Source organism: Phyllopteryx taeniolatus, chromosome 18 (genome assembly GCF_024500385.1).
Source record: "Phyllopteryx taeniolatus isolate TA_2022b chromosome 18, UOR_Ptae_1.2, whole genome shotgun sequence".
NCBI classification, from domain to species: domain Eukaryota; kingdom Metazoa; phylum Chordata; class Actinopteri; order Syngnathiformes; family Syngnathidae; genus Phyllopteryx; species Phyllopteryx taeniolatus.
Window position 1 is genome coordinate 12,754,098 of NC_084519.1, and position 27,363 is coordinate 12,781,460.

At 41.0% G+C, this 27,363-nt stretch overlaps 1 protein-coding gene and 1 long non-coding RNA gene across 5 annotated transcripts; one reads left to right on the forward strand and one right to left on the reverse strand.

Annotated features, from left to right (window-relative positions):
- Positions 1–4,146: 4,146 nt before the first annotated feature.
- Positions 4,147–24,620, reverse strand: LOC133468183 (uncharacterized). The gene is made up of 4 exons (XR_009785427.1): positions 23,709–24,620; positions 22,287–22,329; positions 17,186–17,432; positions 4,147–4,357 (listed from the first exon to the last, which is right to left on the reverse strand). It is a non-coding gene; the product is annotated as an uncharacterized LOC133468183 (long non-coding RNA).
- nr2e1 (nuclear receptor subfamily 2, group E, member 1) lies at positions 17,383–26,966 on the forward strand. Of its 4 annotated transcripts, none has more exons than XM_061753757.1 (9): positions 17,383–17,595; positions 20,445–20,590; positions 21,016–21,103; positions 21,877–22,112; positions 23,676–23,822; positions 24,587–24,683; positions 24,764–24,916; positions 24,994–25,099; positions 26,053–26,966. In XM_061753757.1, the coding sequence occupies exons 1-9, from the start codon at positions 17,538–17,540 to the stop codon at positions 26,213–26,215; spliced, it is 1,194 nt and encodes a 397-aa protein (XP_061609741.1). In that variant the 5' UTR covers positions 17,383–17,537; the 3' UTR covers positions 26,216–26,966. The 4 variants fall into 4 exon arrangements, with proteins under 4 accessions (XP_061609741.1, XP_061609742.1, XP_061609739.1 ...); XM_061753758.1 differs by having other exon boundaries at positions 24,767–24,916; XM_061753755.1 differs by lacking the exon at positions 17,383–17,595 and adding an exon at positions 18,910–19,316.
- The last annotated feature ends 397 nt before the right edge of the window (positions 26,967–27,363 follow it).

Genomic DNA, 27,363 nt, shown 5'->3' on the forward strand with positions numbered 1-27,363 from the left:
CATCTCGCGAGATCCCACGGTGACAGTCAGGAGCAGAAGTTTACATAACAAAATAAAATGTACTACGACTACTAATACTAATAATATTAATAGCAATATTATAATAATAATAATAATAATACAATAATTTTATTTTAAATACTAATTTTAACTACTGTACTTCAGTTCTTTTCAAAAATGTTGTGCATCATCATCACGTGACGAAAGCTTTTTTTTAATTATTATTTATTTTATGAATCTGAATATGCCTGCTAGATAACACAAATGTGCGTATCTGCATTTGTTTTGTGTGATTTCAAAATACTATATCAAACTTTAATTCATTCATCCAACTACCCATGTATCAATCCATCCATCAACAGTCTATCCATCGAGGCATCCATCTATATATATATATATATCAATCGATCAGTCAATCAATCTATCATCGAGCTATCCACCTATATATAATCTATCAATCTTTCTTCCCACCTTTCACCATCTGCATCTATCTCATCCTTTCCCTAATACACCATTGCATCAACTAATCATAGCGTAAACGCTTCAGGCCCCCGCACTGATTGTGATAATTGTCACGAAGCCCTCGAATCAAGCGGCGGCAGTCAATGGCCGCTAATGTGAAATTAGTGGCTTTTGATAAGGCTCAGGCCGCATCAATTCTGCAGTCATCGGGGCCTAATGAAAATAAGGGAGACGAGGACACGCGGCACCGTCTGCCTATTCTAATGGCCGCGTGCCACTCGAGTGGTAAATATAGGGGTCTAGCTCCCCGAAACGTCGCACACGACGACGAGAGCAGCTCATTAACTCTACTATCCACCGACTAATTGTTCAGACGTGGCCTCGTTCCTTTATCTTTTCCCAAAGTCAGGCCTATCTCAAAGTCCTCATGGAAGCCTGCATGACGCCCGACATTGTCAAGTCATTATCATGTGCGTTATCATTAGGATTAAAGTAGCAACTTGTACATTAGTATGACAGATAAGGCAGTGGTGGGGTTCATCCTGATTACAGCGTTATTTGACGCTCTTCCTCTGCGAGTCTAATCAGGAGCACACCAAGTGTAAAAAAAATAAAATAAAAAAAAAAACGGAATATCATTACTGGAGATGACCGTTATTGTCAGATGCCGGCATTCATTAGCATGTGCTAGATAGAGGAACCAAGAGGACAAAAATCATCAATTAGACTGATCAAATACATGATGATGATGATGATGAGAGCTCTTGAGGAACTATACATAGCCGAGCTCAAAGCTGTTGAACTTTCTCTTGATTTTACGCCAGACAAAAAGCCCATCAAATGATGCCAAAAAGGACTTGCACGAACACGCCGAGGTATTCTGTAGAAAATGTAGGCTGTATACTGTAATGTCTGTTATTGTGCAGAAAATCACCCCCGTGCATGGACGGCTCGTGCTCATGTCTGAATAAGCCGATCAACACGTTCTTAAGGGAATTTAGTAGGAAAACCACACAAAAGTTAAGCACTGTATTACGTTGTTTGGTGTAAAACCTCGTAGTGATGAACTCCACATACATGGCTGCCAGGACACAATCCACAAACATGGCCGACATGCACTAAAACGTAAACTGTTGAATCTGCTCTTTGTAAAATTTTGTAATGCGCAGTATTTAGTCGAAAACAAACATCTTATCGTTGCTCATTTTCAGTTCAGTGTTTTAACACTTAACACTTCAACACTATAACGTTTGACTTCCTGATACCGTATATAGGCGGTGTCCCAAAGGCACTTTACAAGTTATTGCCATCACATGCATATTACAATTCACGATATCCCTGACAAGTTTCTTGAAACAGGATCTAATTTTGACCAACCACCCAGGGGAAGGTCTGTTACTTTCCACCACTGATGCAAATGCTGAATTCCTAGAGAAGGCATGTACGCAAACCCAGGGAAAGTCTCGTCGAAGGGCTGCACTGGAATTCAAGACCTATTTATGAATTCTTTAAAAATCCATGTTAGGGTATTAATGTTTTGCAGCTTTATTTTGTTTCTGTACAAAAACTTGCGTCCTATTAAATTTCCATTATTAATTCTGTTAATAAAGTTATAATTACCTATAGCATTTGGCCAAATGCTGTCTTATTATATCATTAATTATTAAAAATCTCAAAAATATTTTAAGTTCATGAAATGTCATACAGTTTAGCAATGTGATAATGCCTAAGTCTCGATTATTTAAAAGAATCGGTACTGGTATTATTGATACTGCATGTATTTACTTGGTGTCAGATTTATACCAAATCTTGCAATATTGCAAACTACTACTGTCCTCTTTTACAGAAGTCATTTGATATTGTTGGCTCCAAGAATGATTTGAGGTGAATACGTTGTGTCTTGCGCCAGCCTAAAAAAATGAAACTTTCTGCTGTTCAAAAAAAAAATACCACCTAGTCTGGAGAAGAAAAAAAAAAACATACATACTGTATGTAAGGTGTATTTTTTCAGTTGCCATCATTAGCTATCTTAACATTTTCTGTTAGTCAGTTCACAATGTTAGCAATGCTATGGGAACACATTCTTAGTATGTGTAAAGTAAATAAGAGGGGAAAATATTTTGTGTACAGTACTGAGATTTTTCTTTCTGTTGTGCCAAGTTAGCAAAATGACTATACTCATTCACTGCTAGCCTTCCCAGTTAACATGGATATTTGACTTCAAAAGCCGTCAATGGCAGTGATGAACAAATAAAATAAATAAAATCACTTTTACTTTCATACTCAAGTACATTTCAGAGTCTGTACTTTTCACTTGTAGACCTGTTTCGTGAAGGTGTCAGATAAGAGCCCACGTTTGTCCCCCACCCCCTTTTTTTTTTTTTTTTTTTTTTTAACCCTTACCACTGATTTCACTTATTTTAGCCTCTATGTTGCTTGATCCTTGTTTAGCATTTATTTTTGGGGGGGATGTTTTTATGATGAGAACGCTTTGCCCGTGGATTCCACACAGGTTAACTCGCAGCCGCCTTAAACTTGCCTCTTTGGGGCGGCGGAGAGAAAAGTAGCTGTAAAGTTATGCAGAAGTTATTCTTCATCCCTCGGGCCGTCCCTAATCCGCCCAAAACCTCATTCTTTCATCGGAGAACTGTGCCTCCTTTCTTGTGCCCCCCTCTCTATACAACATAAAGTCAGACTGCATTTAATGGTTATGTCGCGATGGGAGAGGGGCTTTCTTCTTCGCCCTTTCTCCCCAATATCGCCCTTTTTCGTCGTGTGAGTCTCCCAACCCGCGGGGACCCCCATATTCTTCCCTCGGCGTCTGACTCGAATCGCAAACTAACCCTGATTTTCACCACTTTGCTGGGAATCGCGGGGAGTGATAATAGAGATTTCGCTTTCATTTTATACGCTTGACTTGGTTATTGTTGCTCTGCTCCTCTCCCGTGAGTCTCCTCTTTTCTAGGGATTAAGCCCTGACTTCGTCCCCGCTATACTGGCTGCCGAAGTGGCCCCGGGATGACAATTGACACAGATCAAGGCGGCCCTATTCTGTTCTTTTTCAAAAGCACTCCGCTCACTCCATTTGGAATGAAGCAGTTGGACCGGACACAAGGGATGTTCTTCGCTTTGCTTCCCACAAATCAATGGCGACAGCAAAAGTTGCATTTTGCATTTTGCTGTAGAAAGCCATTTGAGCATTTGTTGGATGTCCTGAATATCCATTTTAAGGTCCATGTACTAGTTCACGCTTTATCCTCACTAGTAAGACAATTCGGACACGAGTATCATGACTGGGGCACACTAGTGAACAACTGTCTTACTAGTAATACTTTTTCCACGACTGCCTTCGACTACTGTATGACATTTCTACATAATAGTAAGACAACTTTCACAGTTCTCTAAATAAAAGGAAAAGCGGGTTTGCTTCAAGCTGTTTATCATTCCCAGTTGAAGTTTACTGTAAAACTCACACATAAAAACAAGAGAATTAAACGTTGTGTATTTTTAAATCCCAAAATGTTCAACCAATTAATATAATGTATGCAAAATGCCATGGATGGATTAATTTAGCGAAATCTGCATCAATGTTATGGTCATTATAAACCTTCAAACAACTGCTAATTTAACACACACGCAGCGTCAACACATAGAGACAAAGCATGCAGCAGTACTCACATCTTTCTGCTCTGTGGGAACAACACATTACTGGAGCTTAGTTAGGGACCTTCTCTGCCTCTGCTTCTCGCCATTGTTAACGCTGTGCGCGTCAAGAACGGCGGAAAGCTAAATCTAGGATCCCAAAACACCACTGGTGCGCCTATAAACTTCGGCGATGACCATCGGCAGCAGGTGTGACGCATGAGACTGTGCCCACCAACGCTCGGCCAGGAAACTGAAAAACAAATCACGGCAACATTTGTTGCCGTGGTATTATATTAAACACTCACATACACACGTCAGAAATCTAAGATAAACGGAATGGCAGCTGACTCCCACCATGCTAAGCGCAATTTAGCCTTAGGCTAACGTTAGTCAAAGTCAATGCTGTTTTACCTCAACTAAGCCAAGATGTCAACTACTCAGGGTCGCTAAGTGAAACAGTCTTGGTTTTAGTTCCGCTTGTTCGGCAGAGAGAGATGTTTGAATTGCGTAGCGCCATTTTGTCATTGTGTTGTGTCGTTGGCACTGCCTTCACACTCAAAAGGTTTCTCTATACATTATCAACTTTTCAGATTGGAGCATTTATAACATAGCTGATATTAACTGATTAGGATTGTACAAAAACACAAAACAAAAAAATTAGTCGGTCTAAGCCTAGCTTATCCTCCCGATCTTGGCCTCCAACATGGCTGACAAACAAATTTCATCTATATTGTGGGGATTTACTCTCTGGTCCAAAAAGGCATGGCACTACTTCCGACATGCTAAGTGTTTACAATTTTTGCACATATGAAAATGTCTGTGCGCTGTCATCACTGCAGCAGGGTTCATGCATCGTCTGAGTCGCCTCCAATCAGTCTGCTGAGGGAGTGTCGCGCACTCTTCCGTGGGTCACTTGGGTCGGCCCTCTCCTGGAAGAGCCGCCCCGGTGCTAGTACAGCGAGAAGGGGAGGCTGCGGGCGATGGGATAATTACCAAACAGGCAGCCGACCGCAGAGACACAAAAGCCGCTTTGACTTCCCCACTGCCGGTCGCCCCGGCAGGGACGGTCCCCGCGCTCTCTCTCCCCCCACTCAACCCCAGAACACCTCTCGTGGCTCCCGAGAAGCCCGGACGTCTTGTTCCATAACAAGATGCAAAAGTGACTTCTTTCAGCTCCACTGAACTGAACATAAACCCCCAGCGCCAACCTCTAGTGCCCAAAGAGAACAAGGGAGGACGGGTGGGCCGGGATGGAGCTGGTGGGAGGGTGACAGCCGGGGGGGGGGGGGGGGTTGACAGATTGTTCAATAAAGTTGTTATTCACTTTAATATAACACGAGGTGTCCAAAGTCTGGCCCCTGACAACTACTAATACTACAAATGATAACAAATTTGTTTTAAGTATATTGTTTCTAGATATGCAAACAAACTTTGAAAAATGAATAGGAAACAAACCATTCATCATAACGTCCCGGTGAATAAAGATAATTCCATTTCCAAAGCAAAAATAGTTTGCGCCACGTCATTTCTGCTTCATGTCAAGGTCATGGCGTGACCATATCACATCGTTAATCTTCAAGAAACTGCTTTAAAGATTGTCAGCGCACAACAGATTGCTCTTGTTTTGATTCTGAATGTGGAGAAGAGAACCTGTCGTTGCTCAGTGCAGGGGTGGATCTTTTCTCGTGGGATACGGGGCGTGGGCCACCCCCCAAATGTTGAAAATCCCAAACTATACGCATTTATCATGTTTAAGAGAAAGTTGTATAGCAGTAATTTTTTTAAATAACTACAACACACACACACACACACACATATATATATATATATATACACACACACACATATATATATATATATATATCTATATAAAAGGTGATGCCTGATCTTTAAACCACATGCATTAAATTCAAGGCCCGAAGGCAAGATCCGGCTGTCCATGTAGCCCATGAAACCATGACATTTTCCTGACATCAAAATGACAACAACAAAACAAAAAAAACAAAAAACAATGGATGTACAATAAGGTAGGTACCAAACCGGGATTTTTGGCCTGCCGTTTCACCACGAGTGGCCCCCTGAAGGCTACCGTAACTATGATGTCGCTTGCAATGAAATATGTTTGACACCCCTGCTTTACCAGAAACAGAAACAAAAAACTGAAGAAATGACTGCGACACAATTTTTTTTAACTTCAGGTCCGGGTGACCCCCCCCGCCCCACTCTCTCCCCTCCCCGCTCTGCTGACAGTGACATAGCAATGAAAGCAAGACGTGTTGTAAACATAATGGGGCTCAGGGGTGATTGTTTCTGGCAGGCTACAAAACACATCAGCCCTCCCCTCAAATTAGTCCCCCAGGAGGGGGGGTCAAGTCCCAGGGGAGGCACTGACATGACGGCATGCCTGCACATACTAGCTCCGACATGCATCATGTGGCCGCCCTTCAAAACAGTCATTACAACATGATACACTTTGGGCAGCCAGCTTTAGCAGTCACACAATGGGCTCAAAGCTTCAAGGGTGAGATTGCATACCGCAACACATCAAGGCTCACTTCATCCAAGAGACATTTTCAAAGACAAAACCCAATGCTAACTGGCTTTAAATTAGGCCAAAATGGCGTTTTCATCTAGCCTCTCAGCAAAGGTGAAAAGTTCTAATTTTTCATTTTTCATTCATACATGCTACTGTATCTGACTGTTTGTTGTGATGGTGGTGTTTGGAAGTTTTGCTGTTGTTTGACACGCAGACGTTTTCTATTCAAATCTTGTAATAAAAAGCAACAGGTCCACGACCCCGTGCTTGAAAGGTCACAAAGGGACTAAACAGTTATCTGGTGCGTTAGCATTAGCATTAGCCGTGATATGTGAATTGAGGTGGGATGCGGGAGTCAGAAAAAAAGCCTTCTCCACGTTGAGGGCAGATTCAGCCCAGATGCATGCGGCGATGTTAGCTTTGAGTGGCCCCCGCTCTCCCTCCCCTCTGGCTCCTTCCGACTTCCCAAGCCCCCAGGTTGCCTTTGCATGACATCATCCCCAAACTATGCCCCCCACACCCATGTGAATCTGAGCTGTCACAATCGGCAGCCGGCCCACCATTAAACTGTACGCCAGCCCCATACGTTTCCCCTCTCTTCTTCACCTCCTCCTCCTTCCTCTTCTTCTTCTTCTTCTTCTTCTTCTTCTTTCTGAACCCCCAGAAAGGCATTGTTTGAGTCAGGGCCTGATCAAAAAACTGTTGCCCGCCAACCACGGGGCTTTCTGTAAATTCAATGAGGCCACCTTAAAGATTTTCCTAATTAATGGATGACATCTTTGGCTGGAGGAGAGGCGAGGCATTCTGCTACGGCTCGCTCTTTGTTCGCCTCCTAATTAACTTTCCCAGGTCACTCAGGTCCCCGCAACCTGCGAGTGAAGAGCTCCCATTGAGGAGGCAGTTGTAAACTTACTTTTTTCTTGCCTCGGCACTTAAAAGGGGAACGCAACTATAGGGAACAGAAAATATCCTATTTAAGTCCTTTGTGCGTGAACTGCTTGCACATGTTCCAATAAAGGAAGTCTTCTAAATAAGCTGCCGTGTTGCTCTCCGCTACCCCCTCGTCCTTGTCCCACCTCTTTTCTCTCCCAAGTTATGACTGATAGCTGTGTGGTTGAGCGAGGGCGGGTGGGGTGGTAGGGCAAAGGACAGCATCTGGCCATTGTGGAGTTGTGAGCATCTCCAACTTTGGGGGAATTTAAGGACGAGAAACTTGGATAATGCTTGAGAAAATGTGGTGAATATGAAAAACATAAGTGGCTCTTCACCCTCAGTTGGCTGTTTGCTTTTTTTTTATTTTTTATTTTTTTTAAAGGACCCTGCTGCTTTTACCATGACTACTTTAATTTTTTTTTTATGTTTTTCCTACTCTATCAAAATGTAGTAGCTACTCATAAAAGCCTTTTTTCCCCTCATACAACATTATATGTGCAGAATTAAATAATGAAAATTCTGTATACATCTCTGGAATTCAATTGTAATATGTGTCTTTAATCTCGTATATATATAGGCACTATTTTGCCTTGTACGCCCTCCTATTATAATTCATAATACAGGTATAATCTTTTCATTCTTAAGGGACGTCATTACCATGAAATGTGATCCACAAGGAAAATATAATGCGTTAAATAATCATAGCGAAATGTTCCCGTTACTTTAATACATTATTGTTTTCACAATTTTAGCAATAGTTACAGGCATTTGTTCCGAGGAGTGCAGTTATTTAGTTATTTAGTTTGTACTGGTGAAAATCTTCAATGCCACAAACATTTTTTTATTTTTTATAATTTTCTTTGTTTTTTATTGCATCACCGTATGTTTGCACATGATGGCATGAAGCTTGAAAACAGTAAGACTGGAGAAATTAATAAAGTGCCATTCTTAGGATTGCCAAATCAATATTTATAAGAACATACGTTGAAGGGTATAATTGCTTCCCATTACGCCTTTGTCACTTCTTATTGAAGTTTGGACAGCGTAGTATACTATATGTAATACAACTTCTAATTTTTTCAAGTTACCAGCCGTAGCGTGTTCCATTTCTTGCTTTGTGTTGATGAGCGAGCTTCAGATACACCGCAAGTGAAATAAAAATTTGAAAATTTGTGTTTTTGCCCCCCGTGTAATAGTAGTTGTATGTATGTTCTGCTTACCGTACACGTTATGCATTATTTTGTTGTACTCTAATCTCATAGCCTTTCATATGTCGGAAAGGTTAAGCATGTAATAATTGACTTGACAATCCAATTCTCATCAATGTAATAGTTGCAGTTAGGTTCTCCTAAGATTTTTTGTTTATTTATGCGATGTAATATTGAAATTTTCTTAATCTGTTTGTTGTCTTATTTCTAATTACTCTTTACTGTTGCTTCTCATACAAGGCCCACTCCAGTGTGTTTTTCATCAGTATGTGTGTGTGTGTGTGTGTGTGTGTGTGTTGCCCTATTATTTCCTATGGGGAAAAACTTGGACCTCAAAAGCGGCAGGCTCACTAAGAATTAACACTGACTGGAGACCGTGACCCTTGAACGTGACTTGGCAGCAGGCAAACGTCAGGTAAAGTCGGTCAGAAAGCGAGACTGACTGCTAAACAGAGCAGCTCAACAGCCCGGTTGGCTGAGCGCTGGGAGCGATTCCAAGTGATTTTCATGATTCCTGGTGACAGCTTGCTGGCTTTTAATGTTCCCATTAGTTAAATGATGCCTGAAGACAATTATGCTTTGCATAGAAGAAGAAGAAAGAAAAACAAAAAAGAAAATCAACATTTTATCACATTCTTACTTGCATATAGTTTATATATGTAACGCATTATTCTTCTTCCGTTCGGCTTATCCTGTGACGCATTAATGTGCAAATAAATGATTAAAACATGGTTTGTTTGTGCTAAAGGGTCACATTTGATTTTCAAAACAAACAGAAGGGCCATGTGGTTGTTTGAAACACACGTGTAATTAATTCTCTTGCGTTTATGTTTAGTTTGACAGTCAACAACTGGGAGTGGTATTAAATCTTTAAAAAAAATCAAATAATTTTGGGGGAAAAATCAAGGCATTGCTGTATGTTAAATAGATAAATGAAAAATGAGGGTTTTTATGCCTACAAAAGCAGATTTTTTTTTAGGATGCAGCTCCTGTATTGGATTTCATTAGAGGTTACTTATCATTTTTCAAATGTGAGCTGAGCGAATGACCGCACCTGTTTCTGAGTAAAAGCTGGTGTCATGACTCTCACGTTTGTCTTTGCAGTGTCAACACACTAAGCCCCTCTACTCAGCTGTCATAATTTGTTAATAAGTCTTTTCACAGAGAAAATGGTAGACGGGTTGGGGGGGAAAGAATAGACTGCTCTTCACTACCTACTGAAAGCAGAGGTCCATCCCGAGAGGGGAACCCAGGGGCGACATCAGACCGATTTCAGAGCAGCCACTGATGGCATCTCTGTATATTTTAATATTAATGACCCCCGGGCGCAGAGCGGCCCGTCTAAGCCTCCAACAGGTGCCCCCTGGCGCACTCGAGCCGGGGATCATTGAGAGGCTGGCTATCGAGGGCCGCTGGCCTGTAAAGGCCGCGTATGAAGAAGACAAGGAAACGCGACAGAAAGAGAGGCCGGCGCGGATGGAGAGTCAAGCCACGTTTTTGAGTCACTTTCCCCAGCTGAAACACAGGTCGATACGCGCCCCCCTCGCGCCACCACCAGCACCCCTTGAGAAAGAGATTGACTTTTGTTTGGAGTTTGTGAGAAGTGGGAATCAGAAGCGGGACAATGGGACTCCCCACGGTGAGAGGCTGAGAGGAGCCATCTCAAATCAGTCAGCCAGGGGACTGACTAATCCGTCCATTGTCCCTCCCCAGCCACCGGCCGCACATCAACACATTCGCCCCCCGTTGTCCCCCACCCTCATGCAGTGGGATTTGCTCTCCCCAACAGCCAGTTTTGTCCAAGGCAGTTCGAGCGGAAGTTTCTCACTGACAATTTGCCCCAAATAGATTTGTCAGAGCGTCCAAACTGCGCCGCGCCGGCCCGTCGTTTTTCCTGAGTTTGGGGTCTAGAAACTCCGACCCTTTCGTCTAAGGAGAGCACTTTGCACAAGTGTGCAGATGTGCGCAGATTTGCCTCATGCACACAGCTGCACTGTGTGTTACACAGTGGAGGAGACTTGTGGGCTTGTATGAGTGACGTTTCTTGGAAAGAATTCAAAGAAACGGGTCCTCACAAGATGTTTCTGGGGTCGACTTATTAGAATGGCCTCGTGGTTAGAACGTCTGCCTCACTTTTCCGAGGTTCGCCGTTTGAATTACGCCTCGGGGTGTCCTGTATGCTGATTACAAGTTCCCGCGTTTCAAAAACATGCACGTTAGGTTAACTGAAGAATTCCCCATTGGTGTGAATGTGATGAGGAAGAGTTGTTTGTCTGTATGTCCAATTGCAATGGGCTTGAGACCAGTCCAGAGTGTATCCCGCCTCTCGCTCAAAGTCAGCTGGGATCGCCTCTAGCGCATTTGAGACCCTAATAAGGACAAGCACTATAGACAGTTGATTTTTGTGACTCACCAAAGTCTGCCATGATGCCCTGCCCACACGCAAAATGAAAAATGAAATTCTTCACAATTTCGCTCTATGTGAAACTGGTTGACCTTGTGCAGCTGAGTTATTGGAATTGCACGTTTTATAGCGAGTCACCAACCTTCGCTGCCAGGCTCCGCCAACACGCAATGACAAAAACGCAAATGTTTCACATTTACCATCTGTCTGTCTGTCTAGTATACTGTACATAGTCCAATTTTGGTAGCCATTAGATTAAATCTGTAGAACAAATGAACAGGTTACTATAACTAACCTTATTTTTGAAGGACCCCAGGAAAGATCCTAAAAAGGTTGCTTGAAACCAAAACAGCACGCCTCCTGTGTGTTTTCAGGCATGGGTTGTTGAAGCTTTTTGTGGTTCAACTCATGATAGACATGTCTATTAGATTCAATTTTGCTATGTGAAACAGGATTCTGGGGGCTGAACATTCTTGAAAGTACCCCTTGGAAATGTCCAAAATGTATCTAAAACGGCCACTTTACACCAGAACGGCAATAAACAAGCCATACTCCCAAATTTACACTTCATTCTTTTAACAAAGCACAGGCACAGCCTAGCCCCTCCTCCTAAGATGGTCACTAGCATGCTCGCAAATTTTCACTCAGGGGTCATTACAGTCACCAGTGGTGGTGGTCTTGACCAGCCGTGCGCGAATACAAAGTTGATCCCTCAACTGTCCTTCTTGAAAAATGGAGTTTGCTCCCAATTTCACCTCTCAAGACAGATCCACTTTTGGAAGTCGTTCGGCATGTCTATCATAAATAGGGATGGGAATCCAAAACTGGTTCTTTCCCAGTAATTCCATTGCTACAATTCATTGATGTGCTTGCCCGACAATTCTGCTTATCATTTCCTCTTTGGAAAAAAAAAAAAAAAAAAAAGACGCAGTGGTTTGGAGGTGTGGCCGCTTAAGACGCCTCGTTCTCGGTCATGATTGGCCTCTCGTCACGGCGAGAATGACGGAAGAGTGCGAAGGAGAAAAAACTCTGAGGGCCCTATTTTCATGAACGGCGTAAATCCAGAGCGGCGGGCGGCTCAACTGTACGCCAGAGGCCAGTGTTGGTAATTTTGTAGACCAGCGCAGGCTTGTGGATCTGCGGGTGGGCAGGCTGCGCCTCTGAGGGAGCGTTTACAGCCGACTTCATTGGCTGCCAGTCAAAGCAGCTCCTCTCACTCCCTTTAAATGCGGCGCAACTGCAGTCTCAATAGAAACGGAAGGCGGTGACGTGTAATCACAGCCGTCCTTGTCACCTGGCCATGGTGCACGTGGCAACACACAATGTGAGCGGGTACCCTTATGGAATACGAAATGATCTGGTGATAAGCACTCCTCACTTACTCCTGGACAGGTAACCTGCAGCACTGCATAGAACTATCCATGGTGCTGAAACATCTCTTTTTTTTTCCTTTTTCTTTTTTTTTCGTTTCCAGGTAGCAGTACTGCAGTGGATGGCTCATCCGCTTCACAGTCGAGATTTCTGGCTTCGAATCTCGGCTGCGACTTTCCTGTGTGGCATTTGCATGTCGCCCGCGGCTGCTTATGTGGCTTTTCTTTGGGTACTCCGACTTCCTCTCAGCTTACACAAACATGTCATCCCTTACTTCCTTTGCAGTGAATCTTTCATTCCCTTTCAAAGACATCCAACTCTGTTGGAACATTTTGGGGAAGACCATTTTCAATTCTACAAAATGTATCATCTATGTATGCCAGTGGCAAGCGGAACGATGAAATCTTCTTCCACGATCCTCAAAAGTGTGGTACAAGTACCACTAAATTGGCTCTCTTTAAAACTTGATATACATTAAAACATATTAGAATGAGGCTTGTAGTTGCGCATACAGCTTGTTTTTTTTAAATACAGTACAGTATATGTTTTTAGTTGTATTTAACTTTTAAGTACAGTACAATAAATTTGCAAACCTTTAAGAACTTTCAACGTTTCTTTAAGTACATTCTTTACTAAACTTCTGTGCAACACATTTTAATTAAATCATTATTTACAGTAAGTACTGTACACGTTTTACTTTTACTATATTTAAACGCAGCAAACTTTGCATATACTGTTACAATAATAAATTTACTTTTTGGGAATAAAACCTCCCCATTATTAATTTCATTATTAGCCATTGTAATTATGTCAGCATTTCTATACAGTACTTTTTTTTTTTACATTTTTGTCTGGTCGTGAGATTTTTGTAAAATGTACAATACGTGCCTTGAGGCACTTCTTTTTTTTTTTCTTCCTTTTTTTTGGACACACCTGAATGGTGATGTAAAACAGCAGTGCTGATCTCATCGGCTCACTTTTAAAGCCGGCACAGCTCCACTATTTGGCTTTTACCAGGCTTGAAATCGCTCCATTATTCGCTGCCCGGTGCTTAGTGACTTCTTGCTAAACCAATTGCTTTCCGCCTGGTCGCTTATATAGGGACCCGAGCAGTCATCAGAAATCATTGTCTATGGTATTTGCGTCAGATATTGTCTCTAACTCTCATGCAAGTGGGATTTTCATGTTTAAAAAAATAAATAAAAATCAGGTTTTGCATTGTTCTGCACCGACTTCCCCCATGTTTGTTCATCTTGAAGTATGTCAAATATCTGCATAAAGAAGAAGAGCTCCCCTTACAAAAAAAATTAAAAATAAATGAATAAAGAAACTGATGCACAATCGACTGCATCCTTTGTTGCTGGCAACATTTCATTGAGTGTCTGAGGAGAAGATTGTCACTCAGAGAAGAGAGAGCGAGAGAAAAGGGAAAGAAGGCAACCGGGGCAACCATGATGTTGGTTATATTTGTGTAAAGGCTATCAGTGAATGACGAGGATTAGGACGCGTTAAGGAGATTATGTCAAACATTCGCCATTCAGCCGCCGGCAGCCACCCACGCACACGCGCGCTCACGGGAGACATACGCACTCACGCGCATCACGCGCGTACAAATAAATAAATCAATCAATCAAATAAAATAAGGGGGGAACGCTCTTCAACTTTTGGGGGAAACAGAGCAAAAGTCACTCTTTGGAACACTGGCCAATACACACTATTATTGTTACTCATAACATGTCATTATTAAGATATTGTCACTAGTTAAATGAATTATGTTTTGCTATTATCGCTGATTGACTTGATCAATCACAGCAAGGCGTCCTTGCATTTTAATTGACATTATTATTATCATTTTTATGTAAACATTAATATATCGCCACCACTATATTTCTATTATTTATTCATTTGTTTCATTTTATTTGACGCATATATTATATATTTGCTGAATTAATCACAGTAAGGCGTCCGGGCATCCATGTAAGGACTCAAATAAAGTATCGTTTAAAAAAAAGAAGAAGAAATTTTAAGATTATTGTTGTAGAGAATTGTACAAGACTGTATTGTCTTGTATTTTCTTCTTAATAACAGTAAATCGTCCGGGATCCATTTTAGGACCAAATATGTTTTTTGTTTTTTTTAAATTAAACAAATCAAATAAATCATTGTAAAAAAGATTTGTTCATTCTTAATTGTTGTATTTAATCAAAAAATAAATAAATAAATAAATCTGTTTGAACATAAAAATATTTCTTAACTAATAGGCATTTTGAATGATAATAATTCTTAATGTATTAGTTTAAAAGTGTGTTCGGCGTGGTGTACAACACAACTTTGTTCCTAGAGGCCTTGCAGTTGGAAGAAAGCGCTTTACAAAAAAGTTGCATTGCATCACATTAACAGCTGTGCTCGACATTTCTGTCCTCGTCTACCGCATTAAGATTGTCTTGATCTCATTAAGTCAGCGCAGGTGTACCTAATGTTGTGGCCGCTTTAAGCCCACCCCCCCCCCTCCCCCCCCCCAAAAAAAAAATCAAAGAGACGTCCGAGTGAATTCATCCCCGCGCGTAAAAGCTGCGAGTTGTGAGACACCAAACGCACAATGCTTAATTGCAATTAAATACGCCTCCCCGCCTCGCCCCATGTCCGCTTAAATCGACACTTTGTGCGGCCATATGGCCTCCGGCGCACCGTGGGAAGAAGGACAATTAAAAACAGAATATGGATTTCTGGAGTTGCCCGGGGAGAGCGCAGCAAGCTGTCAAGGTCAGGGTGTCAGGAAGAGAGGAACTCGGTGTCCACAGTGGAGTGGGTGGCAGGAGGAGGGGGGAGGAAGGGAGTGAGGGGGGGGGGGGGGGGGGGGGGGTCCTACAGGAGGAGAAATATCATGTACCCAACTATGCAAAGGGAAGGAAAACTTGTGGATGGATTAAAAAGTCATGCGGTGAATACGTTGGAATGCATGCAGGACAACGTTTAAAAACGTCAATCATGGGCAATTAAGGTCGCTTTGCACGTGCTGCTACGTTCTATAGGAAATGACATATGGCATGCCCTGCATCACTCATTACAATCATTCTGAGCTGTTTAATCAATTAACTAAACAACAATGTTTTTAGGTGGTCATGTTTATTTGCTTGCTCCGCATGAGCAGCAAAAAGGGCCACATTGTCGTGACATTATATAGAGCTTGTTGTCTATCAGCAAGGGGGGGGGGGGGGGGGGGGGAGCACTAAATAATAATAATAATAAGTGGGGGTTGAAAATGGTACATTTCATTTAGTTCGTTTAGGGAGAAAAAAAAACGTAGAAAAAAAATATTCCATCAGTTAAATTTTTTTATTACAAATAATAAATACATTAAATTAATTTTAAAGAAAGAAGAGCATTCTATACAACCACTGTAATTTCATTGTATTGTGTTTTGTTTTTTATATATATATAAAAAAATCCATAAATTAATATTGGAATTCGAGAAAAAGTAAAACGTCGCTGCTATACGTTGTATATGCAAAAAAAAAATAATTTAAGGAATTAAAAAAAACAGTCAACTGTTTGTTGGATTTTTTTTGTCACAGAAGTGCTTTTCAATGGAAACAACAATGGATGAGCAATAAGATACAAATATTCAATAACATCGTTGTTGCATTGAAAAGCATGCAGCTAATTTGTGAGTTTGTCAAAGGGTTGAAACAGGAAATCTTTTTTTTGTATTGCTTTCTGGATTGAAAGCAAGTTAAAAATAAGTAAATCACCAAACTTGCTTTTCAAAGGACAGCAACAAGGAATAAATCATATTTTGTCAGCTTCATTTGCGTTCGAACATGTAATATTTTGAGTGTTCAGCTATTTGCACTTCTAAAAGTTTAAGATGCGGTTACAATTTTTTTTTTAATTCAAACAACGAAGGACAATTTTTTGGGGGGAGTTTTTGGGAGTGTTTAGTAAATTGCAAAGAAAATGAAAAAAAATCTATACTTGCGTAAAAATAAATAAAATACAGAAAAGCACGTACGGTACTGAACAAATAAGACAACAAAAATGGATATGGACATCATCGTATGGTTTTTTTTTCATGTTTAGTTAAAAAAAAAAAGAAGAAGAAAGCGTTGCTGCATTGAAACACCCGTACCTTCAAATTTTGTTAGTTTGCACTTGGGAAAAAAAACCTTGTTAAAAAAAAAACACATTTCGTGTTAGTACATGTAAATAACAACTAAAAGAAACATATTAGGACATGCCTAACTATATTCCTTCAGCTTTGTAGGCAATTATAAACTGAAAGCTTTTCTGCCATTGCCTGAATTTCTTGCCGGCCTTATTGATACTGTTGGCGTTTACTAAGTTGAAAAGAAAGAAAACAAAACACTGGAGTGGCTTGTGGGCAGTGCCTTGCAGGGATCAGTGAATGAGCAAAAAGTACAGAAAGCGAGCGAGAGAGAGAGAGAGAGAGAGAGAGAGAGAGAGAGAGAGTGATGACGACGTCGATGACGTCATGGCGGAGTTTGGAGTGGATGAAGGAAGTGGAGATCTCCACCCTCCCCTGACACTTGTGCGAAATATTAGCTGCAGGCTTTTATTCGGGCCAAGCCGCAGCACAAAGTCACACTTGCACTCAACCAATCTCACCTCGGTGCCGGCCGCTCCACCGCTGCAGGAAAAAGGCTTCTGCTTCTGCTTCTGGTTTTCACCCCGCCCGGCCTCCAGCACCCTCCAATTTGACGCCTGTTGCGCACCGACCGCAGCCGCCCACAGGTCACCGTCGCCGGGCTGCCGACGGGCTGCGAGTCGGTCCGGTTGACCGGATTTGGAAGGAGGACGATGCGCCGGCGTGCGTGCTGAGCGTGGACTGATTGTGGAAGTTTGGCGGCAGCAACTGAAAGAAACAAACTTCAACAATTACCATTTTTATATATATTTATATATATATATATATATATATTTAAAAAGGGACATTTTTTCCACTATTGGAGAATCCACGATGAGCAAACCTGCCGGCTCAACAAGTGGCTGTTTGGATATTCTCAATGTCAAGTCAAGTAAGTTTCCTCGCAAATATTTGGGAGAAGAAAAAAAAAAATGATGTAAATCAAGCATTTGACAAATAAAATCAATTTGAGAGTACGCCACATCCCCTTGTTGTTTAAAGCCAGTAGTCATTAGTATCGTTTTTGTTGCAAAAAATGATACTTGTTTTAGGAAAAATCAACGTGCCATAATGCTATTTCATTTATTTCTTTAAAAAAAAAACATAAATTAAAACTGTTTGAGTTCAAATGTATGCATTTTCTCTCAAACATATACAGGAAAAAAAGAAACCCTGTTAATAATGTATTTATTTGAATGCTTTCCTTCTCGTCTTCTCTTAATTCATACATTTTCTAGTTAGCTTTTTGTTTGTTTTTTGTTTCTGCATGGGCCTAAATGTTTGACTACACGTGTTTGCATTCACACAAACACACGAAAAAAAAAACATAATTCTATTAAATGCGAACAAACAAACGGACTGTAAATGAAATTCCACTGTTAGAGGCCTTGCAATGAATTCTGAATAATCACTGGAGGCTAATTGGAAATCACAATCGCTCTTCCCATCGAAATATGCATTATCATATCGATTCTTTCCTTAGCATAAAACACTCATTAGCCCTCATATTGGTTAAATATTTAGTTAAAAAAAAAATACAATTTAGAATTACAGGCCACGCGTAAAAAAACACTATGGTGACGTGCACAATTTCCCCGAATTAATGAAAAGTTTTTGGGACATTTTTATCCCTTGATAACTGCCGTATAACTTGTTGCAATTAAGCCACAGATGTCGAATTGTACCCCCATAGTGGAAAGTTACAGTAAATACATTGTCTCGTCTGAAGCGTACAAAATAATAATTAGTGGGTGGAGAATTTTTTTTTTTTTTTTATTTGATTGCAAAACTGTGTGAATCAAGTTGGCTCGTACTGTTTTTATTTGATTCGCATTCATATTTTCCACCACAAGTGCGGTTTTTAAACAATCTCACGGGTGCGTAAATCACTTTTAATCCCACCGAGTCAGTTAGTGATCGACAAGTTAAAAAAAAATATAATAATAATAATAATAATAATAAATAAAAATGAAGGCTTTTTCTAATTGTCGATAATGAACCCCCTCCTGGAGTGATTGTTTTTCTTTGCTGCTGGTTCTTCCCATGCTACCCTTTGGGACGGGTCACTGGTGAATCAAAGAGCAGGTGGCAAAACGTCAGTGTAATTACATACACCCCCACCCCCCCTCCCCCACATACTTTTTTTTGTTTGTTTGTTAGAACTGACGACAAAAAAGAAAAAATAATAATCTTCACTTTTCCCCCCTCTCTTCCTTATCAAACACCGGAGTCCATTTCCATCCACTTGATTGGCGTTTTGGTGAATCGAGTGGGTGCGCTTTCTTGTGATGGCGCAGTGTCACGACGCCCTAATCCCGGGCCCGAAAGAAAGACCTGCGGGAGAAAGCAGCTGTCGAGTCCCATTATGAGGGGGACTTGGCAGCTTGTCGAGATGCGGCCAGTCAGACGAGCTTCAATGGGCCAAAATCATTAAGTTAACACGACCCCCCACCCCCACCCCCCACTAATGTCTCCATTGTGAGGGCACCTACACACACCCCACACTGTGTGTCTTACAGTGCACGGTTATGACGCTCGCCCACTTTTATTCTGCAAAATGTGTGCACGGAATTCCCATGGTCGCAGGGCCTGCACTGTCCAGTCAGTCAGTGAGTGAGTGAGTGAGAAACAAGTCTTGTTGGTAATCAAAATGTAATCTAATATTGTTCCCCCCCCCCCCCCATGTTTTTTTTTACAGTGGTACAGTATATATATATATATATATATATATATATATATATTAATGTGACTAATTTGACTAAATCAAATGACTAAATCAATATTTTTTTGACTAAATCAAATGAACCCCCCCTCCCTCCCAATAGCAAAAAATGCAATAAATTATAGAGCAAGAAATAATGACTTAAGTATGAGGATTAAACGTAGTGTTAAATAGAGAGCTCGAGGGATAGAGAGATTACATAGATAGATAGAACAGGTTTCCCCAATGGAAAAACATAAGTATATATAATGCAAGAAAAGTAAACGGATTATTATTATTATTAAATAGGACAGCTAGATGGATAATTTAAGTCAAATTGTGTTTTCTTCCCCCCACAACTGAAAATTAAAGTCATAACTAATAATGCAAGAAAAATAAACTACAATGAAACTAATGAAAGAATTAGCATTGAACTTGATAAAGTGATAAATGAGCGTTAAATTAAAAGCAAATTTAGATTGATAAAATGACATAAAACAATCATGGGATGTATGAATTTACCGGATACTGTTTGAGGATTAGGATGAAACGTTTGGAAGTAGTGTTAAATGAGTCTTAAGTGTTAAAGTGTTGAAAACTAATTAAAATGGAGATGGGTTTTTTTCACCGTCAATAGAAAAAATTTGTTTTAAAATTCATTATAATGTAAAGTTTTGCATGTGAATTTCACTAATATAAGAAGTATAAATATAAAAAGTTACTGAAGCGATGAGCTACTTTTTAAACAAAACAAAAAAACCAACAACTGCAGACAGACAGAATTAATCGAATTAAGTACAATGAATGAAATAATTTATACGGGCATCATCATTATTGATTTTTTTCGTGCATGATAGATTACACATTTGAAAAAGAAATTTTAAGTATTTAAATGAGTGTGTTGACTAAATGAACGAACGGATCAACCTATGAAAAATTGGGGGGGGGGGGGGGGGGGGGGAAAAAAAAAAAAAAAAAAGTTGTGCAATGTTTGTTGAATTCTTTGCTGGTCTCTTTAATGTCCAAATTCCCTTGTGCAGGCCGCATCCTGGACATCCCGTGCAAAGTGTGCGGGGACCGCAGCTCGGGCAAGCACTACGGCGTCTACGCCTGCGACGGCTGCTCGGGCTTCTTCAAGAGGAGCATTCGCCGAAACAGAACTTACGTGTGCAAGTCCGGTTCTCAGGTGAATGCACTCCCCTTTCCCCGCCTGCACCGTAATGGGTCTTTTAGAGAGCTTTTCAAACTAAGTTGTGCGATTTCCCAGCTGTGCCTGAACGCGTCACACCCGCAGGGTTTAAATAGCTCAGCGCGCCGGTGCGTTGTCATTTATCAGGTGTAATCCAATCTAATGTGATGAAAGCGAGGATTCAAGGAGCAGGGGGCGGGATAGTACTTATCCCCCCTTGCGCACACCCAGCTAGCCCCCCCTTGCAATGAGGCTGCATTGAAGGAGGTCGATAAATGCATGATGATGATGATAGCACCTGGAAATTGGTCTCCTGGGAAGATAATAGTATGGATAGGAGCGTTGGCAGCTATTATATGATAACATTTTTTTCCTTTTTTGTGCCTTTTTCCGTGTGTGTGTGTGTGTGTGTGCGCGTGTAGGGGGGGTGTCCTGTGGATAAAACTCACAGAAACCAATGCCGAGCGTGCCGCTTGAAAAAGTGTCTGGAAGTCAACATGAATAAAGACGGTAAATGTGTAAATATACGTATTTTTTTTAAATGTTTTTTTTCTCCTGCATCACGTTTTCACTATAACAAGCTTGTCAGTATGAAATAAGGTTTTATTTTTCAAGCCTTAAAAAAATTCCAGTTTGTTTGACAAGTTTTGTTTTTTCTCCCCCTCGCATGTGATGCTTTGATCTGACTCAAATGTTTGAGGTGATTCTTTGTTTAATGTCAAACTAAACAGAAGGTTGTGTTTTTAAAACAACCACACAACTTTGCCTTAAAGGTCCCCTTTCATCATTTATTTAACTTTATTTTTCATCATCTTTGATGTCATTTTATCGGTTTCCAAGATTATTTGAGTTGGAAATGCCCAGAATGTCCTTTTTCAAGCTATCCTATATATATTTACACCTGGCAGTTGAAATGTCAGAATTTCTCATTAATACATGACTTGTAAATAAGCTTTGCTCCGATTGGACGGCTCATCTTCCTCAATTTCAATATGCTTGGTTTCTCAATGGTTCATATCACGACATCGACTTGCATCCAGAAGCTTGGGGCGGCCAACCATTCACAGCGACGTCGTGTCCTTCGATGTCTTCCTGTAATCGTGAAGGACAATTCACCAATCGTTGGCTTGTGGGCCCACTAATATGAAACGTGATCTGAAAGGGGACGTGGGTGAAAATTAAGAGGCTAGAGGCGGATATTTTGAGGTTATGCTCGTCATCCGCTCCCATTCATTTGAACTGAACCTGCCGCGACGATCACGGACATCTGGTGCCGTTTACAGCCGTCCAACACGAGCGAGGACCCCGAACATCCACCATCCGAAAACAGGTGGCCCTGTACTTCCGAGGTCATAAAGAGGTGAACGGGTCCTCGACGCATTTCCCGGGATCCTCTCTGCCGGGCCCGCCCTTCTTCACCACGGTCACGCAACTGGAGCCTCACGGTTTGGACATGAGTACGGTGGCCAGCACGCCAGAGAGGCAGGCCATCGTGGGCCTGGCACAGCCCACCCCCAAGGTAATGTCACCATTTTTATACTCTCTTTCATGTTTTGCCAGTCTTTTAAAGTGACATTAAAATTATCCAACAACTTCATAGTGACGATTCAACAATCTTGCTGTATTTTGGGTCAGTGCCATTTTACAAGCCCTATGTGAGCAGTACCAAAGTGACAAACAAACAAACACTCACCTTGGACCTTGAACAGAATCAAGTCTCACTGCAAGGCGGCCATCTGCCTCGAGCATTTGGGTTGGCGAGGGAGAGAGAGAGAGAGGGATGGGAAGACAATGCACATCAAAATAGCAGTACACTGATGAAAATAAGGCATAACAAAAAAAAAAAAGAACCTGAAGTGTTCCGTCACATATAATATTTTAGTTTCGATTTAAAAAGAAAACAAAAAATATCGTAGTCCAAATGACAAACTTTTCAAGGTAAGAGCTAAGTCGGTAGTCGGGTACCTCAAGGCGCCACTGTGTATGGTACAGCTACTTTATTGTTAATAGTAGCCTTATAAAAAGTGAATAATTAGTTTAACAGTATTATAATAGTAATGCAAAACTTCATTGAACTGCAACAAAACACTGGAGTGAGCTACAATTTACAAAAAGGGTACTCTGATAAAAGTTATCTAATGGTTAACATGTTATTGTCTTTTGATGGTTAGTTAAGCCATTGGATAACAACAAGGAGGAACCACAAAAAAAAAAACAATAACTTTATAAAGCCTTAGTAAAATATCTCCTGTGGTAATAGCGGCAAGTGTGACATAATGCTAAAAAAACAAGCCCGCGTTTAGTCTTTTCTTTTGGTGCCACTTTACAATAACTTAAAGGAGCTTTTTAAATGAGTCATTTTTAAATCAGTCCGGATTTTGTGTTATTTGTTGTTTGGGTTCAGACTTTGGTTAATAAGAAGTTTATGAACATATTAATAAAGCCTTAAGAACAGCAAAGGAGACCTTCCATTTGCCAAATAGTGAGCCCACAGGTAATCGTGCATAACTACTTACAAATGATTTCGAAAATCATCAATAAGACATTTATAAGTAAGTTAAGTTGTACCCTAACCTAATACGGTATTCAATAATACCACGACTCTATGGGCCTATTGCTCGCTAGGATTGATGATGATGATAATAATAACAATATATTGAGCATTATTATTGGCTGCAGCATATACTTTGAAGAGAAAAACTTTAATAACAAACATAAATGGACAAGGACATGGAGACATAAATATGCTTTATTACTTGCAACTGTAATTTCCAGTATACAAAAACCTCTGCCACAGCTAGTTTAAAGCTCAATATTTAGTGGAAACTGGTGTTATTTATACGATTATAATTTTTTTCCAGTAGGGTTAGAAGTTGAAATTCTTGCCCTGATTTAGCCTGTAAGAGGCACAAATCCGCCAATTAGATTTCTCACTGCAAATCCGCCGCAAGCAACACTAATCATTGCTAAAAAGCAGGTGCCCTGGCTTGGAATTTGACCTTTGCCGTGTACAATGAGCGCGACTGTTCCCCCCACAAACATAACCGAGGCCATGACCGCATCCTCATTTCTCCTCCTGCAGTACCCCCACGAAGTCAGCGCCACCCCCATGTACCTGTACGAGGTGGCCACCGAGTCGGTGTGCGAGTCGGCGGCCCGCCTTCTCTTCATGAGCATCAAGTGGGCCAAAAGTGTGCCCGCCTTCTCCACGCTCCCCTTATCTGACCAGGTACGTAAAAGCGGTTACCCGCGCGTGACGGGAATTAAGGCAAACAAGAGAGAGGTTGGCGGGATTAAGGCGCGCGCTTAACCTTGAGTGGAGGCCCAAGGGGAGTTCAAACACGTTCGCTAAGTCGGAGGAATGGACAATGCAAAAGAATTGAAACATTAAATCACGCTGTCAAGGATACAGAAAGAGCACATCCTCAGCCCCTGCTGGTCACTGCAATGGATTTAGGTCTGGGCTGTGGCTGGGACATTCCATTTGTCTTGCCATCCATTTTCTATACCGCATATCTCCCAAATCAGTTTTTTAGGAAATCCAAACAAAAATCGCAATCTTGCTTGTATGACCAAACACTATCGTCCAAGTTGGTATTATACCTTATATTGCTGAAGCCTCAGCTCAAGTTGAAGGAAAACAAACCCACAAAGCAAGACTTTGCCAACAGCATGCTTAACTTGTTCAACCTTGGTTTCATCAGACCAAAACACAGTTTCACACATGGATGCTTCTGTTGGGGACTGTTTGGGATGAACCAGAGCAATAATTTTCAGTCAGTCAACTTTGACATTACGAATGATCTTCAATTGGATGAATGGCCAAACATTCCCATAGAAACACTCCAAAATCAACGTTGAAAGTCTTTCCAGAAGAGTGGAAGCAGTTACATTTGCTCCATGTTGTCCTCTATTTTCACTTCCTGTCGGTGTAATGTCCATTTGTCCAATATGTAACGTCAATGGCCTTACGACCTATAATCATCTTTGCAGTTGATTTTGTTGGAGGATGCGTGGAGGGAATTGTTTGTCCTGGGCATCGCGCAGTGGGCTATCCCTGTGGACTCCACGACTCTACTTGCTGTTTCTGGTATGTAACCGAGACATATTAGATGTATTAGGCCTCTTGGCGCCCCGCCGCTTTCCTGCGTCGTAATTTTGTACCATCAGCAGGGATGAACACCGAAAACACGGAATCCCAGCGGATGAACAAAATCATGTCCGAGATCCAAGCGCTTCAAGAGGTGGTCACCAGGTTCCGACAGATGCGGCTGGACGCCACGGAGTTCGCCTGTCTGAAATGTATCGTGACGTTCAAAGCCGGTGAGAGCCCGCCCGCTGCTTCCAATAGACCGCGTTTTTAGGCTTGTATTGTAACAGTTCCGTTCTTGTGAACACAGTTCCCACGCAGGGCGGCGCAGAGTTAAGAAATTTCCGCAACGCCAGCGCCATTGCAGCGTTACAAGATGAGGCACAGCTCACGCTCAACAGCTACATACACACCAGGTAAGACCATTAGCGCACTGTACATAAGTAGAATTTTCTGGTGACTGTAAAATGACAAATCTTTACTTTTACTATCTACATTTGAAAACATATCTGTAATTTCTAGTCATTACTTTGTCAAAATAGGATCTTGACTTTTTTTCAATCTCAGTGGATGATGACGGGATGTAAAAATAATAAATAAATAAAAAAAAGACAAAAGAGGCACAGTCAACTGTGGCTGGGAGCTTGATTGATTGAAGTCTTGGGGTTTTATAAGGCAGAGAAAAATGGGGACAGCAGCGACAGCGACTTGAACTGGGGAACAAGGCAACTGATTTGGAAAAGCAAGCTGGTCCCCATCCATGACCTTGATTAAGCAAATTGATGTTGACGGTAACAAGAATGATTCGTGGTAAATTTGTTGGCTTGTGCTAGCCTAAAAATTACTAGCTTCTGGCATTCAAAAATTCTGTCTAATCTGAAAAAAAACACATACAGGTATTTTTTCAGTTGTTATAAGAGTTTTGTTTTTTTAGCATTTTTCTTAGTTCAGATTAGCAAAAGTATAGGAACACTTTGTTTGAATAATAGCATAAATAAGCCGAGCCAGCGCTAGTTAGCGCTAGCAACATGTGACAAGTAATGAGAGTTTTCTTCTTCTTCTCAGTCAAGCACTATGTAAGATAATAATAGTGTAAACCAAATTTTGAACGCAGAGGTATTTTTTCATTCTGCTAAATTATCAAAAGGGATATTGTATATAATGGACAATCGTTTTTGTTTTTTGTTTGTTTGTTTGTTTTTTTTACACTTTTGCCCTTGAGTACATTTCAGTCTCACAGTCGGGCAACGTAACCTAGTAACAAGCAAACAAACTAACAGCCCTTTGCGTTACTTCTACCACTCCTGTTATCTCCAGGCAGCTTGGTTTTGTCCGTTTTGTTTTTTTAAACCCCACTAATGTGTTGCAGGTACCCGACTCAACCGTGTCGTTTCGGCAAGCTGCTGCTGCTGCTGCCGTCTCTGCGATCTGTCGGCCCTTCCACCATCGAGGAGGTGTTCTTCAAGAAGACCATCGGCAACGTGCCCATCACCAGGCTCCTCTCTGACATGTACAAATCCAGCGACATATGACCTCACCGACCAAACCCGCCTGCTTGGAGAAAAAGAAAAGACTTGAAACACAGCCCCCCCCCCCCCCGCACTCGAGACCCACCCGGCAGGCTGTAGAGTTAGCAGAAGCACATCTGTATGAACAAAGACAAGTTCATCAACTAGCCTGTTAACAGGGGCTCTAGTTAAAGGATTAGTGTAACCACCATAATAGATGTACCTATAAAGAAGCACTGGCGTGGACAGAGGCGAGCTATACATGTAGAAATACAGATGACTAAAGACTGTGGGGAGCAGCTGCCAAGTGATTTGACAAAGACGTTCTATATGAAAATTGCAAGTGTCTGTGAGACCAATGAGCTTGACGACCAATTTAATAGTTAATTGCTGTGTTCAATCCCAGTGGAGGAAACCAAAAAAAAGAAAAGAAAAAAAAAAAAAGAAGAGTATTAGGTGATGTAAAATACATCACCCCCTCCTCATCTGGTGTCCGAATCAAACACATCCGGCAATGGAGAGGAAATGACTACTGTGGGAAAAGGAGGGGGGCTCTCAATGGACATGCAACTAAAGATGGTGTGTGTATCCAGACGGAACATTAAAATGTTTAGGTCAACTTAAAAGTTAGACACTAACATGGATTAAAAAAATAATAATATTCAGCACTTGGGAGCTGTTTTGTGGAATAACAAGGTGGTTTTATTTTGTTGTAAATACTTGGAGTTATAACTATTTAGAGGTGAAACCATATGAATAAAAGACACTGAATTGATTGCTGCCTTTTTTACATGGTTTTAATTTTGATAGAAATCTAGAGTGCGCTGCCACAATGATCATCTTAGTTTGTGTAAAAACTGAAAACAAAAGCATTGACTGTACACATTTTTGTACGAAGGAGAATTAGAGCCACTGCAAAAAAAGGGAAAAAAAAAAGTTGGAATTTTGATGCAAAAAGTTGAGAATAATGTGAATTACAAATGTAATAGTAATTTATCATTATAAAATTATCATCATTCTTGTAAAACAGAATTTTTCTGCCTTAAAAAATTACAACTCAGCTGACTTTGCATAAAATGACATCTTAGTTTATACCCTTTTGTCAGGATATTATAACATTAAATTCCTAGTATTTTTTGGGCCTCTCATACTCCTTCATACACGTATTTGAA

Coding starts and splice junctions, on each gene's coding strand:
- nr2e1 (XM_061753755.1), top strand. CDS start 19,232: ATGACGCTCGCCCACTTTTATTCTGCAAAATGTGTGCACGGAATTCCC. Junction 20,591..21,015: donor TGTGCAAGTCCGGTTCTCAG/GTGAATGCACTC, acceptor GTGCGCGTGTAG/GGGGGGTGTCCTGTGGATAA. Junction 21,104..21,876: donor AGTCAACATGAATAAAGACG/GTAAATGTGTAA, acceptor TGCCGTTTACAG/CCGTCCAACACGAGCGAGGA.